At 47.7% G+C, this 18,695-nt stretch overlaps 1 protein-coding gene across 2 annotated transcripts in view; it reads left to right on the forward strand.

Moving 5' to 3' along the window:
- Window positions 1-18,695, forward strand: part of GALNT2 (polypeptide N-acetylgalactosaminyltransferase 2) — a 190,229-nt gene that overhangs the window by 106,524 nt on the left and 65,010 nt on the right. For both annotated transcript variants that reach the window (XM_041747614.1, XM_041747615.1), the window contains exon 3: window positions 14,442-14,595. In XM_041747614.1, the coding sequence (XP_041603548.1) occupies window positions 14,442-14,595 (154 nt within the window). The remainder of the gene's footprint in view (window positions 1-14,441; window positions 14,596-18,695) is intronic.

The raw sequence follows: 18,695 nt of genomic DNA on the forward strand, positions 1-18,695 counted from the left end.
CCTTGGAAGCTCCCTGGGCTCAAGGGTCACTCAGGGAATCCTCCGTTTCCCTTCATAGATCTGCACTTTTTCTGGGTCACAGACAGCTTAGAAGTCAGATAGTTCTCCTCTGGTTGCCTAAGGAAGGAGGGAGTAGTGTGTTTTCTTTGCACCCGGGGTGGGTTTCCTGGTGCCTTGCAGAGGAGGCTGAGGTCATGCTCATGGGGAGAGTCCTGCTAACTGCCCAGCGCTCGCAGGGAGTCCACTGGCATCAGAGAGGGTACACAGCATTCTCAAGTGGACATGTTCTTCTATCACAATTTTTTTTAGAGGTTGAGGAGTTGCTGTAAGATTCTTAAACTCCTGAACGCGTTGGATAGCAACACCCCGTGTCCTCTTTCCAGTGTTTTTGCCATTTCTGAAATAGCAGCCGCACAGCAGCTGGGATGTGAGAGCTGTCCTCGAGAACCACAGGGCTTAAGGACAAGGCCAGCATCCTGAGCCAGGCACCGGCCTCAGGCCCTAGCGCTGCCCCCAGGTATTTGGCCTTAGAAAAATCGTGACTATTTGCAGTTTCATTTCCCTTCTATGTATAACAGAGACACTTTCTCACTCTGAGAGCCCTAGATTCTGTTGTTTCACCTCTGTCTTTCTGCTGCCTTCCAGCCTCTCATCCGAGGTTGGGATCACCAACCGCACTGCCTCAGAAATGGAGTGATTCCCTCCTCACAGAGTTCAGGTCTGGAATGGAAGGAAGGCCTTTGGCCCTGAGATTCCAGGACTGATTCCTTCCATTTCAACTACTGAAGTTTCTTTTTTGGTGCTGATTGTCTATTTTTTTGTTTTCTTAAAATCTATCTGACGGAGATGAATTTTTTTTAAGATTTTATTTATTCATGAGAGACACACAGAGAAAGGCAGAGATACAGGCAGAGGGAGAAGCAGGCTCCCTGTGGGGAGCCCAACACAGGACTTGATCCCAGGACCCCAAAACCAAGACCTGAGCTAAAGGCAGATGCTCAACTGCTGAGCCACCCAGGTGCCCCCTGATGGAGACAAATTTAATCTTTTTCCCCCCCTGGATACAGAAAAAGTCCTCTGCCTTGAAAAATTAGTCTCTCTTAGTAATTGTGCCTCCTGCATCCTCTCATCCTGCATCCTCGGCATCTGCCACTCTGACTGATGAGGCCAGTGGGCAGGATGGCCAATGATCCAGGACAGGGAGAAGCAGAGGTTGGCCAGGGGTGGGAAGGCCGAGGCCTGTCTCTGAGGCACATTCTTCGTAAGCAGCTCTCATCCTTCAGATGCTGACGTCTCCTTTGAGAGATTTTCTTTCTGCCTCTCTGAAACTGTGGTGTCATTCTGGTGTTCGTTACAACCTTGTGGAAGGGGGAGAGACACGGGTAGGGGGAGAGTCCTGATTACATTCTGGCTTGTCTGGGAGGTGGCCCCATCTGTCCCGGGGTCTCCTCCCGCCGCGGCCCTGCCTGCTGCTGCTTCATTACCCGAGACAGTTGATTTCTCCAAACAGAAATGGCTCGCGTTCACACAAAGATGAATGACACGGGAATGGCGAGGTGTGTAATAGAACCCAAATCCCGGTGTGAATTGCCGCTGATGCTAATGGAAACGTTTTAGCTTTTCTACTTCCCACCTGCCGGAAGAGAGATGAGATGAACCACTTGTGTATTTATTCAGCATTGCTGCAGTCGGGAGAAATGCTCCCCTGACCTTTCTCCTTCTCAGGGATTTACTGGGTTCCAGCATGGTATGTGTTTTTTAAAACATCCTGGTAAGATACACATAACATAAGATTCACCATTTTAACCATTTTTAAGCATACAGTAGAGTAGCATTAAGCACATTCACACAGTTGTGCAACCATCACCCCCGTCTATCCCCAGAACTTTTTCATTTTCCAGCCTGAAACTCGTCTCTATTCAACACTGACTCCCATTCCCCCTAACCTGGTCCCTGGCCACCATTCTCCTTCTGTCTCCATGAACTCGACTCCTCCCAACACCTCACATAGGTGGAATCATACGGTATTTGTCCTTTTGCGATGGGTGTGTTTCACTCTGTGTAGCGTCCTCTGTGTTCACACATGTGGTAGCACACGTCAGGGTTGTTGCTTAGGGTTGAACACTCCTCCCCCATAATCTCTCTGTGCCAGGCGCCCTGCAGGCCGCATGGTCAGGGAGCACTGTGTGACAGCCATGGGACAGCTCACTCTGCGTGGCTCGCCATGACCCAGACCTGAGGCCTGGGGCTCTGCTCTGCACAGCGTTGTCATTAGGAAAATAAGTGGTTGAGTATCCTTCGGGGAAGTATCTTTTTAAAAACAAGCAATATGTTTTTGTGGAAAAATTAGAAACTCAGATCAGCAAAAATAAGGAAAGTATTCAAGTGTAATTCTACTACCCCAAAGTCACCACCGTTCTCTGCCACTGCCTGTTCCTCTGGATTCGTTCTGGGCATATATCCAGATGCACTTACCCACGTGACTAAGATGACCTGGTGTCTGCTGCCAGATGTGCCAAGCGCAGGTACGGGAGGCCTGGGGCCTAGGCACAATTTCTGAATCAGCTCCTGGGCTTTTCATGTTTTCATGAATCTTTACAAAAAAATATGCAAGTAGTCCACCACGTAACACTGCTAAGGATTTGGGGGGGTTAGCTGAGAAGTCTACCCCCACAGGCCCCCTCTCCCGGGCATAGCACCTCAGGGCTCTCTCTGAGCCTGTCATGGACAACACCTCAAGCCTCCATCCTCCCTCCTCCTCCTGGGATGGCTCAGAACAGGCCACAAGCAGCCTCTACCAGCTGGTTACATCGACATTTTTATACATGAGGCACCACACTGGACTTCGCCCATTTCTTCCTGGGGTATTCTATCATAAACACCTTCTCGTGTCCATGAATACTTCCTATACAGCATTTTTTTATTTTTTTATACAGCATTTTTTTTTAAGATTTTATTTATTTATTCATGAGAGATGGAAAGAGAGGCAGAGACACAGGCAGAGAGAGAAGCAAGCTCCATGCAGGGAGCCCGATGTGGGACTCGATCCCGGGATTCTGGGATCACACCCTGAGCCAAAGGCAGATGCTCAACCGCTGAGCCACCCAGGCGTTCCCCCTATACAGCATTTTTAATGACATCAATGTACTGTTACCTAAGCTCCCTGAACTTATCCTGTGCAGTAGGACATATAGAAGGTTTCTAGTAAAGAGATAAATCTTTATATGCCCTTAATTACTTCCTTGAAATAAATCCCTAAAAGTGAAACTGCGGGGTCAGGGGGAAGGCACGTATTAAAGAATTTTTTATATCGGTCACCGGATTGTCTCCCAAGGTGGCCTGTTTCCTTGCACCCTAGCCAGCATTAAAAAAAAACAAACCTTCTAATGTCCTTCCCCCCACCTTCCAACAAGTAAGAAAAAAAGCTGCAGACAGAGATCAGGTCAGTAGCCAGAAGTAGAATTGTCTTGTGCTCTATTAGTAGAAATAGAGCATTGCAAATAATTCAGATGGCATTTAGTGCCCTTCATGCTGACACACCACACCTGAACTCCTCTGTTCTGCTCTGGGCACAGGGTTTTCACAGATGCTCATAAGCTAGAGTAGGTCCAGATGATGTGACTCAGACGGTGAGGGGGCCGGAAACAGCATCTGATGAGGAGCACTTAAAATAACAGCATGTTTTTACAGAACGGCTTAGAAGGGGAAAATGGAATCGTGATGTCCAAATATTTGGAAGGCCGCCATACAAAAGAGGCTAAAGTCTCATTTTTTTTTCTTTTTATTTGAGACTCCAGAGAGTGGAAGTTACAGGCAGGCAGTTTTTGTTATTGTATAAGGAAGCCTATGCCAACAATTCCAGCTGTCTGGTGAAACAGACTCCCTTTGAAACAATGATTCCTCCATCACTGGAAACTCATAAGCAGTGGCTGGATGCTAGGAGTTTTAATGAAAAGATTTTCCCATACTTATAGAGAAATAGCCTCCCTGGTTCCTTCTGACTCCAGCCACGTAGGATGTCAGCATTCAAGAGAGTAGTACATGGCTTCAACTCAGAGGCTCCATCACACCTGGGGAAGGCCGTGCCATGGCTTGTGCCACGTGAGAGGGTGCTTGTCAGGGGGAGTGCGACCTGCACAGACCTGTGGAGTTACCTTTGGTGCTTGCTTCAATTCCTTTAAAGTGCTTTGTAGGCCACAGTAGAAGGAACACGGCGTTGGGAAGTGAGAGACCTGGGTTTGAGTTGTGGTGCCATCATTTTATACTTTCCCAATCTGTAAAATGGAGCAGTAATAATACATATTTTACAGGGTGATTGCATGGTATGGGATTGGGTCTGGGTGAAGTGGCTGTCCTGTGGTCACTGGTTAATAGGCTACTACCTCTTTCTCTACCTGTACTTCCAATGCAACAGCTTCAGTTCTGTTCACTTTGATACTTCTAATATTGGGGATGAAATAGGGGATCAGTGGAGACCAAATACAACAAACTAGATCAATTATCATTAGACACTGTCACTTAGAGGAAAAATGAAGAGTTTCCATTTAAAATTTGGAAAAGAAATATATGAAGATTGCATGATTTCAAGCCAGGTATGGACCTCATAATGCAAATCATAACTGCTTCAGGGTGGTTATTTTTGTAGTTATTTTGATGGCACAAGTAATTTTAAATAAATTAAGGGTATTTACCCTATAACATCTGAGTTTTTCTTTTCATTATGTGACTAAAGAACTTTTAATCTCTTCTTTGAATTCCCTCTTTTTTCATTCTTAAAAATGAATTGTGTATGATTTCTTATTCCAGGAGACAGTTTCTCATTGGTGAGCAAAATTTCTTTTCCTACCAGCTATTCAGTGACAAATAATAATAAAATATTATTTACATGTCATTGTCATTAAATGGATATATTTGTTTGTAGCTCGAGCCTTGCCCCAGTCTCCTCTTTCATGTTATAGCATTATGACCTTCTAGAGAAAAAATATTAGGGATTTTTTTTTCTCTTAAGTATAGTAAAATTACATTCCATTTGAGATCAACCAGGAGGTTAAAATAAATCTGAGAGCTTTGTCCTTTGATTTAAAATACATTCTATTTCCCTTCTTGGCTGCTTTCCCGGAAGAGGCTGCTCTGTTTTACACAGACTGGCTTTCAATTTGTTTAAGCCATCCTTCCCGGGGAGGATTTGAGTGAAGCACTACAGTACAGCACAGCCGTGGTAGTAGCACAGAATCCAGAAGTCTCCTGCCCCCGTCCCCCCCCCCCCCCCCCCCCCAATCTGCTGGCCCGGCGGGACCCACACCAGCCAGGGCACTTTGCTTCCCTTGTACACTTGTGACACAGCCCTGATCTGCCAAAGGACCATCACACCTGACAGGTCTCTAATGTGAAGACCACATGTGTATGTCCCCAAGCACTTGGGTTTTCATAGCTTTCGTGGTATTAACCCTTTAGAAGGTTCATCTTCATAGATTGACATCATTGTTGCTTTAAATATGAGGCCTAGCAAAAACAAATTTTGAGAAAGAAATGATGTTGTTTGGAAATGTGGTGTTCTTTTAAATTTAATGGAAAGAGTCATCCAAATGCAAGCAGTTCCTGGTTATGAAAGTGTCTTTTCCAAAAGATCAGTTTTAGGGTTGGTTACTAGGAGCCTGGAACAGGCTTTTCTGCAGAAATACTGTCCTGGGCGGCACTTAGGACCCCCACGGTAGCTGGAACAGGTCCTGACCTTAGACCACAGAGCCAGGCCTCCCATGGATCTCAGCACCTGTGCGGCCTCTGTCTGGGCCCCGTGGATCGTGTGCAGTTATGATCACCAGCTGGTCTCTCTGCCTGAGGGGTGCTGTGCTGCTCTGCAGTGTGGATGAGATTGGGGTATGTGGTGGGGGTGGGTGGGAATGGGGGGACTACTGGTACTCAGCTAGGAAGAAAAAGATTCTGAAAAGTCAGGAGTAGCTCAAGAGCCTGCTGGGGTAGATTACGGGGGGAGAGAAGAAACTCTGGCTTCAGAAAGCAATGTGAGGGTTCCCTGGGTGGCACAGCGGTTTAGCGCCTGCCTTTGGCCCAGGGCGCGATCCTGGAGACCCGGGATCAAATCCCACGTCGGGCTCCTGGTGCATGGAGCCTGCTTCTCCCTCTGCCTGTGTCTCTGCCTCTCTCTCTCTCTTTGTGTGACTATCATAAATAAATTTTTAAAAAATTAAAAAAAAAAAAAAAGAAAGCAGCGTGAAAGAGGAAGCATGTGAGCGGGCAGGCTTGCCGGGGAAAGTCAAAGATGGGAAAATAAACTGGGAAGAAATTGTCGGCCCCGAGCTGAGGTCCATGTGGCCAGGAGGCAGTGTGGTAATGGCTGCACAGAGTGGGCAGGTGCGCGTCTGCGGCATGGACCAGTAGGTACAAGTGGCAGGAAGTTGTCTTCTCACTACTGACCTGAGGACCCTAGCCCGCGGGGGCCGCAAGCTGAGACTCAAGAGGCCTGTGTGAGCGTCTGGTCCGAACCTTCTCTCCCAAGATGGTGGCCCCGGGCTTCATCCTCTCTTGCCTCTGGACATTGTTTCTTGCGGCTTGGAAGGCTAGAAAGGGACTGTGTCCTTAATCGGCCCACACCGGGAGACCTCGGGGTGTTGATCCAAGGCTGTGAGGGGGGAGTGCTCTGGCTTCCCCTGCCGTAGCCAGCCCCCCCCCCCCCAGGCCTCCTCTCCCAGCAGGTAGCAGCTGTGGCAGGAGGGCCAGGGTTCCTGCACTGCCTGGATCCGTGGAGTGGCCGCAGATGAGCTGAGGCTGCCGGCCACGCCCTGGTTGTAGAAGGCTCCTTTTGTGGGACACTCCTTTGCATTATTAAACATGTGCTGCGGGGCAGGGTTGAGGCTCGGCCCCTGCCTGGGAGCAAAAAGAGTGAACAAGCAAGCAAAGGGACCAGGCAGCAAAGAGAGCTTCAGGCAGGCGATGCAAGTGCATGTGTGGGGTGCACCGGAAGAGTGCTCGGGCCTATGAGGGTGGAGGTGCAGACGGAGGCCAGCCTCCACCCTGGCTCGGAACTAGGGCGCCGGGCGGAGAGCGCAGAGCTCATCAGTTTCTATTTGGTTTCTGTCGCCTCTATCTAGACACCGATGTCCAAACCAAAAAGGCTGAGCAGGATGAAGAGGGGCTGAGTACTGGTGTCAGACGGCTTTAATGAAAGCGTCTCCAAGTGCAGACAAGCAGAGAGATGGGCCCTGCGAGGACCCACGACTGTCTGCAGAACCTGCTCCGTAATTCCTGGGGAAGGGCAGAGCACACGCGGTCATCTCTGTTTTCGAAGGTGGACTTGAGCTCTGTCCTCGGCAGAATTTTGAGTTAAATTATTAGAGGGTAGGAGGCTTGTGCCAAAGCTGTGGTTGGAATGGAGCTGTGTGTGTGAGGAAGAGGGAAGAGGAATGCTGTAGCCGGGGACACCCGAGAGGGCCTCTTGGAGGAGGTGACCATGTTGAGAAGCAGCCCCGCCTCACGGTGTCGTGATGTCTCATAGTACACACAGCATGAGCTCTGCATGGATGGGTTTAGTAAAGGTTTACAGGTAGTCTAGAGGGTAGAGAGACGAGGTTGACGATAACAGGAATGAGATCTCACACATAAATGAGAGGTGCCATCCTGGGGCCCTGGCTTCTGCTGCGGTTCCTCATTGAGGAGATGGGAGATGCCGAGAGGACAGAGCAGGGCAGCTCACACCAGAGAATAGATGTCCTCGCAGGTTCAGGTCCACGGCGCTGGGCTTAGAGAAGAAAAGATGTGCTTCTGGGGACCTGGGACGCATCCCTGGGGGCAGACGGGGTCTTCCTCAGCAGGGAGTCGAGGGGGCAGGTGTTTGGGGGGTCAACCACGCCCTTACTTTGGGGGTTTCCCCTCTGAGCATCCGTCCTTCTCCCCGCAGCCAGAATCACTTCCTGGAGTACAAATTCGGTCAGCACTCACCTGCTCAGAGCTTCTGTGCTCCTCAGAATGTGGAGAATATAGTTTGAGCAGTGGAGCTAGGGCTGAGACTTGGGGCTGGGCACAGACTGGCCTTCTCTCCTGTCATCCCATCTTCACACCCCCTTCCTTCCATCCTATTGTGTCTTCCAACATAGCCCTTCCAGGGCGTGGCAGGCTCCTACTCATGTCTGAAGACCCAGCCCAAATGCCCCTCTTCTGGGGCTTTTTCTACCTCTGGATTCCAGATTCCTCTCATCTTGTTCATATCACTTGGCACACCTTTTCCCACAAGGTATGTATAGCTCCAGGGCAGAGGCTGCACGCCTTCTCGTATGCTTGCTCAGGGTTGGCATCTTCTCCGTCCTGGCCTGTTCCACCCAACTTGGGGGAAACAGAAGGCAGTGAATGTTTCCTCCAAAATTAAGAACTTCTTTACAGTAAGTTTGCCCAGAATAGAACGGCTGTCTTATGCAGTGAGTAGTTCCCCAGGACTGCAAATGTGAGCAGGAACAGAATGTGAGCTGCCCTACAAAAGAGGCTTCCAGATGTCAAAGGTGACAGGGTGGGTTCTGGGACTCACCAGGAAATGAGAAGGTAGAAATGGGACCAGAAATCCATTCCCACCCTGTTTCCTGTCCTCTGCGCGCGCGCGCGCGCGCACACACACACACACACACACACACACACACACACACACACGGCTTCACAGGGTTGGGGCCCTTCCCCTCCCTCCCCCTCCCTACTGAGCCAAAGCATGGCATCTGTGTCTGCATTTGGCCCCTGCTGGCCCATGGCACACAGGGTAGGCTGCTGGGCGCTCTGCTTCCTGCCTGCACTCCTGGGGTATCTATCTCTAAGAAGAAACAATGGAAGTGAGAAGCTGAGGGGCCTCACTGATCATGATATGACTGACAGCAAAGCTAATATTATCTGAGAATAGGCCACTAGAATTCCCATGTTCTAGCCTGGTCTCCAGCCTGACTCTCCTCTTCCAGGCAGTAATTCCCATGCTTCCAAGCAGGCCTTCCCTCCCCTCTCCCCGTGGCCCATGATTGAAATGTGACGGTATCACACTGTCCCCCTGCCTGAAGCAAGCAGACACTGATGTTGTGTTTATTATTTTTTCTAAGTGCTTCCTGGGCATAACAGATGGAGATGGAGGAATAGAGGTGCAGACATAGGTTAACTTACCCACGGTCCCCCTTCTCTCTTCTCGTGGGCACTGTAGGTCAAAGGCAGAAGGTGCTCCTGGGCAGCACTGAGGTATGAACTGCATTCTCCTATGTGTTTTAGCCCATGCTCACCTAGCCAGGTGCCATGTTCACCTGGACAGGTGCTCACAGGAACCTTGGAAGGAAGGTGAGGCTCTCTACTCATTTCCCAGGTTCAGCTGCAGAGGTGAGACCCCCAGGAGAAGCCATGGAGGGCCTGGGTGGGCTCAGCATCTCCCAGCGACCCTCCCAAGCAAGCAGCCTAGGTAGGGGTTACATCAGCAAAGTGGAGGTAATTGAGTTTGCTTGGCCAGTTCCGCCTATGAAGTCAGTTAATGTTGTACAGTAGTTAGTGGCTTAGGAATTACTGTTGCTGTCATTACTTCATTTATTTTTCACAACTTCAGAGGTGGAATGTTCTGATTACATGCAGACTAGGGGTGAGGAGGGGTGGGTGGACTGAGCTCATGCCCAGGTCTTGGGCCTGGGACCCCTGCTCTTCACGGCTGCTTCTCTGCTCACGTTCTGTGAACACTGGCTGTGGCCCTCCAAGCCCCCACTGTGACCTGAGCATTGGCACAGGACTGCTGTTCAACCCGAGTCCTCAATTGCTTGCATGGTGAGCGATGATCTGACTGATGGGCTCACGAGGGCAGCAGTGTCATCAAACGAGTGGAAGCCACTGCCCAGCACAGGTAGAGAAAGCTTCTCAGAGGTGGATGTCAGAAGCAATTGGTCATGTGTGCGTAGGGTGCTGGGCTCTGTGGGTGAGAAATAGCAACAAAACAGGAGATTCCGCTCTCAGGCGAGGAGTTCCTTCCCAGTCCAGCTGGGAGGAGTATGTCTGGGGTGATGGGAGGCAGGTGGGGCAGCATCAGAAGCCTCCTGCTTCTCCAAGAAGTTTATTAGCCTTGAAGGACAAACTTGACCTTGAAAGGCAGGGTGGCCTTGGGCTGGTTGTGTGTGTTCACAGAGGGGTCGGGGACCCTAGGAGGCTGCCTGGGGGTTTGGCTGGAATGGGGTGGGGATTCTTACCCAGCCCCATCGGTCAATATGAGGGCGCGGACAAGTGGCTCTTCCTGCCCGCACATGACCACCAGGAAGCATCTCAGTTTTACAGAATCATAGGTTTCCACGCTCTCAAGGCCACACAGTCCCTCCTTCTCAGAGAAGTTTACCTCCTGGAAATCCATTTCCTCGTCAGCATTTTCAGAACCTCATTTAATAAAAAGCAGTTTTCCTGGGCCTTCGTAGGGTAATGTTGGCTCTCTGCTCTAGTGTTCTCTAATTGCAGGCTCTTTTCCCATTTTCCTTGGGGTTGAAGCTGCTTTCTGGCTTCTCCTGTATAGTTTTCTATCTCCAGGGTATTTCCTGTGCACTGCTTTTGCGTAGCCAAGTGCACGGTCACTAGATTTGCCTGTATTTCTTTGTTTTCTAAAGTTCATTTGCAAGGCTCTTTCTAATAATTTTAAGAAGGTGATAGAAGTACAAGATGATGTATGAATGGCATTTTTAAAAGTCAAGTTATTCAAACGCTGTATCTATTGTTTGGACTGTTTCTCTCTAACCTGCCCCTCCTATTCTGTTATCTTTGCATCTGGGGGCTTCCCTGGCTACCTGGGATCAGACTGGGGTACGCATGCCCTCTGGGAGCCCTGCTCTCTCTTTTTCCTGCCTCTGCCTCTTCGGGTGGCTCCAACCCTAGGAATTCTGTATAATACAGAAATATCTCATTCCTATAATGGTACTTTAGCCCTGCGTTTTTCAAATTATGGGTTGTGACTATTAGAGGGTGTGTCAGACCCACGTAAGAAAAATAGGATAGACTAGATCTGTTCACACATAGGAAGGGTGAAACCTTCATTTCAGTTGTGTGCATTTGTGCACATCATGACATCTGGGACAGGATAGAAAATGTGTGTCCTAGTCAAACATGCTAGAAAGTCCCTGCCAATTTCTAACATATTGCTAAATTTTTATGAAAGAGAAACCGGTTATAATCTGTCTCCAGTAAAATGGCTGTATGCCTTGGGAAAATTGTCACAAGGCAAGGCAGAGCCACCAAGAGTCCTAAGAATGTTCCCAAGGTGGCAGAGTCACTGTGGACTGCCTCTGAGTGGGTTCCTATAGTCTTTGGAGGATAGTTTCTCTTCTGTTACTGCTACTTGTTGTTCTGATCTCAGCTCAGATAGTCTTTCCCTGGGGAAACCCTCCCTGTTCCCTCTTCTATCAGCTTCCTCTGCTAGATGCCTCCACAGAACTACATTCCTTACCATCAGAACACCTAGCTCAGTTTTTAATGACACATTATGGTCATTTTATTGTCGATCTCCCTCCGTCTCCTAGAACATGACCTCCCCAGGACAGGTCTGTTTTTGCTTATTGCACCTGCAGGAGCCAATGTGATGCCTAGTGTGTAGTCCACACCTAATACACACCAGTGTCTTGAGGCCAAGTACCTGCAGTCGACTGACACCAGGCATCCCATAAAACCCTCTGCAATACTCAGGTCTTTTTCCAGAACAGGGACGGGGTTTTGATAGCACAAGATGTACGGGTGGGTTGAAAGCCTCAAGAGGTCAACAGTGGCTAAGGTTGGCCCTAAGGCTAAGGGCCAATAGCCACTGCTCTTTCCGCACATAGACCCACACCAACCGGGAGTGAGGTGACCTTACTGTTCCCAGGGCTCCAGGCGAGGATCATGTAAAGCATAAGCAAAATTATAGATGGACCATCTCTTGGGTGACAGTCTCTTCTTTGGCTATGGATGGAGCTCCACAATTCCCAGTTCATAGTTACAAGCTTCACGTTGCAGTAAAGAATATTCAGGCCATTAAACATTAGTGGGAACCAGCTCATTTAGATTCCGTAGTAAGTGTTGCAGGTATAGATTTAGGCTGAGGCTCTGACTTGTGTTAGTTTGAGCACAGGTGGGTGGTTTTTTTCTTCTCCATCCCTAGGAGTCTATAAGGGTGAAGGCAGAAAGGTGGGGTGAGAGGAGGATCAAGTTATTTCTAGGGTCACCTTAGCATGAAAAACATGTTTCCAAAAAAATGTTTTGGAAACATTTTATTTTAGGTGGGAGAGAATGCTGACACTCTGGCTGGCTCCCATAAGCAGACACTTATTGAGGGCATGGCATCGTCATAGCCAGGGAGCTCATGAGTTTTGAAACTGCTTTTCCATTTGAGAGACTGGACCTCTGTGACCCCAAGCATCATTTCCACGGCAACCAGCTGTGATGAGATGAGGGTTTTGACCTCGCAGGACAATTGCAACAAGAAGCAGATGAGCTTTTAGATGGAAAATTTACTCTATGGCCTTGAACAAATCTCCTGTAAGTGAATCTCAGTTTCCTCATCTCTGAAATAGAGAAAGGAACAGGACATTCTTTTGATTGTATGCGGGAAGATCCATGTTGGAAAAGCTTGTATGTAGGTATTGTTGGTCTTAACTAAACAACCTGACGTTTGACATGGGGCAGAACTATTGCCTGCACATACTTGCCTGTTCCAAGTAGCTGTCAGCAGGCCTGCTTTCAGCTCTCTGACTAGCACCTTTCTTTGTTAAACTGGCTTCCAACAAAAATTAAAAATAAAAAAAAAAAAAAAAAAAAAAAACTGGCTTCCTGGCTGGTCCTGGACAGGTGAGCTCACTGCCACCCTAGAGCCTTTGCACTGTGGTTTCCTGAGCATTTTCCTATGTTCTTCTCAGAAGGCTACATGGCCCTCTCCCTCCCTTTGTCTGCATGTCTGCTCAAAGTCTCCCTATTAGAGAGCTCCTATCAGACACTCCATAAAACAGCAACCCCAGGATGATCTGTCCCTTTATGCCTTTTCGTCACAGCACTAGGACTACCTGGAATTTGATGAGTATCATGCATGGGGGCAGGGTTGTGGTCATTGTTTCCCTTTCCTTTTTTTCCTTTTTTTTTTCTGAGTTTGGTTTGAGTTAGCTACACCTACCAAACTGGCACATAGTAGGCCATTATATCCCTCATGAAGAACCCTTTTTTTTTTTTTATTACTTTTATTTATCTTTAGGAAACTATTTCAAAGAATAAAAAAATTGACCATGACCCTGAAGGTAGCAAGTAGCAAGCAGTGGTCTTTTAAAGCCAGATAGACATCAAGTCCTGAATTTTCTCTTTTGCCTTGAGTCTGTCTTCCCTTCCACCTCTTGGCCTCAGCCCTGACACCTTCGCATGCTTCTTCACCTTCGCATGCTTCTTCATTATGCCCAGGCTTGTCCAGGCTCTTCCACCACATTGTGCTCTTTCTTCTAGATCCCAAGGTACTGCCAACACTGCCCCTATGCCAGATCCTAGTAAAAACTACCCACTCTACTATTGTGTTCCTGGAGAACTCTGTGCTTGGCCTTCTAGAGCAGCAGCCACTTATCTGATCATGAGTCAGGGCTGCCTTATGCATGGACAGGACAGGCTACCTTGGCTCTGTTCCCTCTTGAAGTGTGTGCTAAGAGGCATGTATGGTAGGAATGGCTTCGCTCACCTCCATGTGGGGTCAGACATGGCAACAGCTTTGAGAAGAATCCCTGAGGGAGTTTCACTGAGGGGTGTTTAGACAGCCTCTTCTTTGGGGGGTGTTATTCTTTGTTTAAACATTTATTTTCATGGGGCACCTGGGTGGTCCAGTAGGTTAAGCATCTGACTCTTGGTTTCCACTCAGGTCATGATCTCTGATTTGTGAGAGGCTCCACACTGAGCACAGAGTCTGCTTGAGATTCTCTCTCTCCTTCTCCCTCTGCCCCTCCCACCCATATGCTCTCTCTCTCTCTCTCTCTCTCTCTCAAAATAAATAAGTCTTTTTTTAAAAAAATTATTTTTGAGTTACCTGATGTAACACAATGGGATGCCTTATGTTTAATTTGGACATTATCTTTTTCACCATATCTGAGATGCTTTTCGGCATTACCATAACCCCTGGAAAGGTGAGAGAGGCAGATAATAATCTCCTTTCTTACAAAATGTGGTACCATGCTTACGCACACTTTGGCTGGCAGAAAATGTTGTTCATTAGACAACAACTGAGGTCCAAGTCTTTAACTTCCCTGTTGCGAACTGTAAACATTCAGCTTTCCAATTTATGGGCATGATGATGCTTGCTCAGGCTGTTTCTAACTAGTTTGTTGATTACAACTGCCGTCAGAGGAAGCCCTGGGCACTAATTCTTAAGGTAGCACCGTTACTGAGGTGCGTGCTGGCCACCCTGGCCTCATTTCCCCCTTGTCCCACACCGTCTGCTCTGCTGCTTTCAGGAAAAGTGCGGTGGCGAGACTTTAATCAGGAAGCCTACGTCGGAGGGACGATGGTTCGCTCTGGGCAGGACCCCTATGCCCGCAACAAATTCAACCAAGTGGAAAGTGATAAGCTGCGGATGGACAGAGCCATACCCGACACCAGACATGACCAGTAAGTACAAAGCCGTGTGCTGGCCTGGGGCTTCACTTGCTTTCCCACAGTCCAGCAAGCAGCTTTTACTGTAACACTAACATTTTTCTGATACTCTGGGAAACTGAACGCATACGGGGCCTTTAATGGGGTGGTAAAACTCGGAAAACTTCTGAGGCACATAGCAATGGAACTTCACCCACTGGAAGTGACAGGCCCATTTGACATCGGATTCTAGTCTTTCAGCTGCCCTAAGGCCAGATCCAGAGGCTGTGGGTTGCTGGCCAGAGTGTGGGAGTCAGCAAGAGAAACCTGTGGTACTGGCCTCATGTTCACTAATCACTTATCGTTTCTAAAATCCATTCACAAACAAGCATAATTTTTCCACTGTTCACAACCTTGTTGGAAGGAAGAAAATCTGAATTCTTTCTTATTAGGACAGCTTAAGTCAGAAATGATGTAGAGACCAGAAAGGGGAAAGAAACAACCTAGCAGAGTAGGTGTAAAATGGAGACAGAGGCAGGGTGACATCTTACCTTACCAGATGCTCTCGTCTACATCCTTCTCTTGATTCTTCAGGGATCTGGGACCTGAGGGTGGAGGGTACCCTGGGGCTTATCAGGCTTGGCTGATGAGGTCTCCAGACATTCTAACATGTGTTTGTTTGTCACCACATACCACAAAAGTGATATCCACAGCCCTCACTGCAACTATACCCTAAGCCTTGCTGCTAAGAATCTCTGTTGGGGAGGCTGTCACATGGGCATCACTAGGGGTTAGTCTTGTTTGAGATTGTAAAAAAAAAAAAAAAAATAGGGAGCTGCATTTGGAGGAGAGCTGTTTTCCTGGGTGCTTGATAGGCACTGCTGCTCACTGAGTAACTTAGAGAGTCACATTCTTCTGTCATGGATTACACATCTGCTGCTACTCAGATACTGTGTTTGGGTCTCAGGATTCCAGTCAGAAAAGTCTTGGGGTGCCTGGGTGGCTCAGTCATTGAAGCATCTGCCTTCAGCTCAGGTCATGATTCCGGTGTCCTGGGATCAAGCCTCTAGTCAGGCTCCCTGCTTAGCAGGGAGTTTGCTTCTCCCTCTGCCTCTGCCCCTCCTCCTGCTCGTGCTTGCTCTATCTCAAATAGATAAGTAAAATCTAAATAAATCAGTGAATGAATGTTTTATCCTTTTCTGGCTGGTCAGGGGATGACAGTACACCAGGAAGCAAGGGGATGCAGTACCTGAGGCTTGGACAGTCTGTTCCAAATCAATGCAAATGGGGCCCCAAATGGAAGTGGGAAGGTCAGGAAAGGCTCCAAGGACGGGTAGGTCCTGAGCTAGAAGCCTCCAGAAAGAAAGAGGGACAAGGCTGTGACAGGCAGCCCTGGGCTTCCAGAGAGCCAGCCAGGGATCAGATTGCTCTGGGTTTGTGTTCCAGGGATTGAGAGGAGGATAAGTGACAAGAGACAAAATTCAACGAAATTCCACACGAACACATCTTAAAGTTTGGCTTTATTTATTTCGTAAGTTAGTAATATATATGGAAAAGTTTTTTTTTTTTCCTCCTCTTCCACTCTCAGGGGAGCTTGACTTAACTATGTAGGTACCAGTTAACTGCCAGGTGCTCACTTCCTAACAGTTGTCTTTGCCTTCTAGATAGCTCTATTTGCCCATAACAGTGCATAAAGATATAGGTTTATAGGTCTTTTGGAGCAGGGAAGGAAGTGTGCAGTGTGTGTGTGTGTGTGTGTGTGTGTGTGTGTGTGTGTGATACGTATTCAATATATGAAACATGCGATTGATGTATAAATGGATGTGATACATAACATTAATTCTTACCATTTTTCTAAGTCCAGTCCAGGAGGTTGTTTTTGTCTGATATTTCCTATGATCCATTAATTCTTTTTCAAAGGCAGCTTTATTCAGTCCTAATGCTGTGCTCCTGGTTAAAGTCAGCATGGTTAAGTGTTTAACACCCTATCTAAACTAGGATTTGCTGACCTAGGGTCCATAGACACCGGGGAGCCCACATGGAAGCTTTGGGACCCTGAAAGCCCTAAAGCTGTGTGTACAGTCCCAAGGTATATCTGGGGAGAGGTCCCAGGTGCCTGTGTCCCCCCCACTTCTTCCTTCCCCCCCCCCAAGCTAACTGGACTCTGCACTGCCCCTGTGCTCCTGGGGGTTGCACTTACACAGTCCTCCAGACTCATGGCACCAGACACAAAGGATGTCCTCCTTGCACAGAGAGGAAACCGAGGCTCCTGCTGTAAACACTTGTCCTTAAAAACTTAAGGCCAGGAAGGGGCAGTGTGGCTTTTAAGACAGTCTTGGCCTAAGCCCAAGAGAGTAGTTAAAGTTCTAGCAGGATCTAGCTCAGAAACCTAACCTGGTGACTTGAACTGACTGTTTGAAATCCCATCTCTGTAAGTTGATGTGAGTGTCTCTGCACCATTTGGGTTTGAGTGGTTTTTCTGCTGTGGCTTTTCCTCCATAGACTTTTCCTTAGAGCTGAGGGAAACTCGTGTCTTTTGTGATGGCTCATCAGTGTGTGGGCTGTGGTTCTGCCTCCACTGCAAGCCCTTTCAAAGTCCCCCAAACTGTGTATGTATGTGTGTGTGTGTGTGTGTGTGTGTGTGTGTGTGTGTGGTGTGTATGTGTATATATGTAGTTTTTTTTTTTCAGTTTTTGAAAAATGAGTTTGTCCAAACAGATGTTTATTCATCCCTTGATGGTATGTGTTATAGGTGGGTTTAATTCTAGTTGCAGCTACTGTGTCATGTTCATTTGCATGTGTTAAAGGAACAGCTGGGATGCCTTCCATGTTTGTTTGACTTTGGCTAAATTAAAGTCCACCTAAGTCTGTGCGATGCCTGGAACTGAGCCAGTGTGCTCTCCTCCAAGCATAAGCTCTGGGATAACCTGCTCATATGAATGTCAGGTTAAGGAGGTCTAGTTACCTCTATGAATCTCCCCCCACCATTTCTCTGATAGAGAACAATTAAGGCATTTGACCTTCCATATAAATGTCACTTGTTTTTATTTGTCTCTGCAGAATCCCCATTGGTCTAGGATTATGGAAACATTTGGATTCAGTCTTCACTTGAGATAAATCTGAAAGCAGTGCACGTGGTTAATTAAGAACAAGGTTTTTAGAGTCACACAGATCTTGGTTGCAATCCCAAACTCTCCAATTCTTAATTCTGTGACTTTTATCATTTGCTAGATGATGTCACACGATCACTCTGGTTACCCTGAGGATTAAATGGAATGTTCACAAGAGCTGGTTCCTCCTCCCACAAGATTTTGTTTGGGAGCCACATCAGCGAGGCAGCCCTTGACCTTGACCGCCTGCCCTAGGAGTGCAGCCTCTGGCCCCTACACCAGCATTCCTAATCTCCCCACACACACACTTGATCTCCTATAATCCATATCACCACCTACACACCATGCATTTGACTTATTTACATGTTCATCTGTCTTTTCTTATTAGAATAGTGAGACACCGTGTCCAGGGTTATTATTGGACAATTAACAGCACTCAGTAAACTCAGTAAATATTTGTTGAGTGAGTGTATTGTTTAGCACACAGCCTGACATATGGTGAGTAACTACTAAGTCGTTAGTAATATTAACAGTCATAAAAGAATAAAGGAGAGTAAAAGGGAGGTTTTTAGGCAGTGGAGATCAGGTGAACCCCATGATGAACCCCAAATAACTATACTGTGTTTGTGTCTACTCCTTATTTTCGGTCCTTTGAGATAGATAAAAGAAGTCAGAGCATCAGAGCCTTGCAAAAACAAAAACAAAACAAAAACTCTTGGGCTGTGTTATTTTATTAATTTATTTTTATTTATTTATTCACGAGAGACACAGATAGAGAGAGAGGGGCAGAGACACAGGCAGAGAGAGAAGCAGGCTCCGTTCAGGGAGCCTGACATGGGACTTGATCAGGGGTCTCCAGGATCACGCCCTGGACTGAAGGCGGTGCTAAACTGCTAAACCAGCCAGGCTGCCCTGGGCTGTGTTTTATTTACTTTTTTAAGTATACAAAAAACACTGTGACAAAAAAATACGAACATAGAAGCAGGAAGCCTAGGAAAGCTTGCCGGGAGTGAAATCCTAGATCTG

Source organism: Vulpes lagopus, chromosome 3, assembly GCF_018345385.1.
Source record: "Vulpes lagopus strain Blue_001 chromosome 3, ASM1834538v1, whole genome shotgun sequence".
NCBI lineage: Eukaryota > Metazoa > Chordata > Mammalia > Carnivora > Canidae > Vulpes > Vulpes lagopus.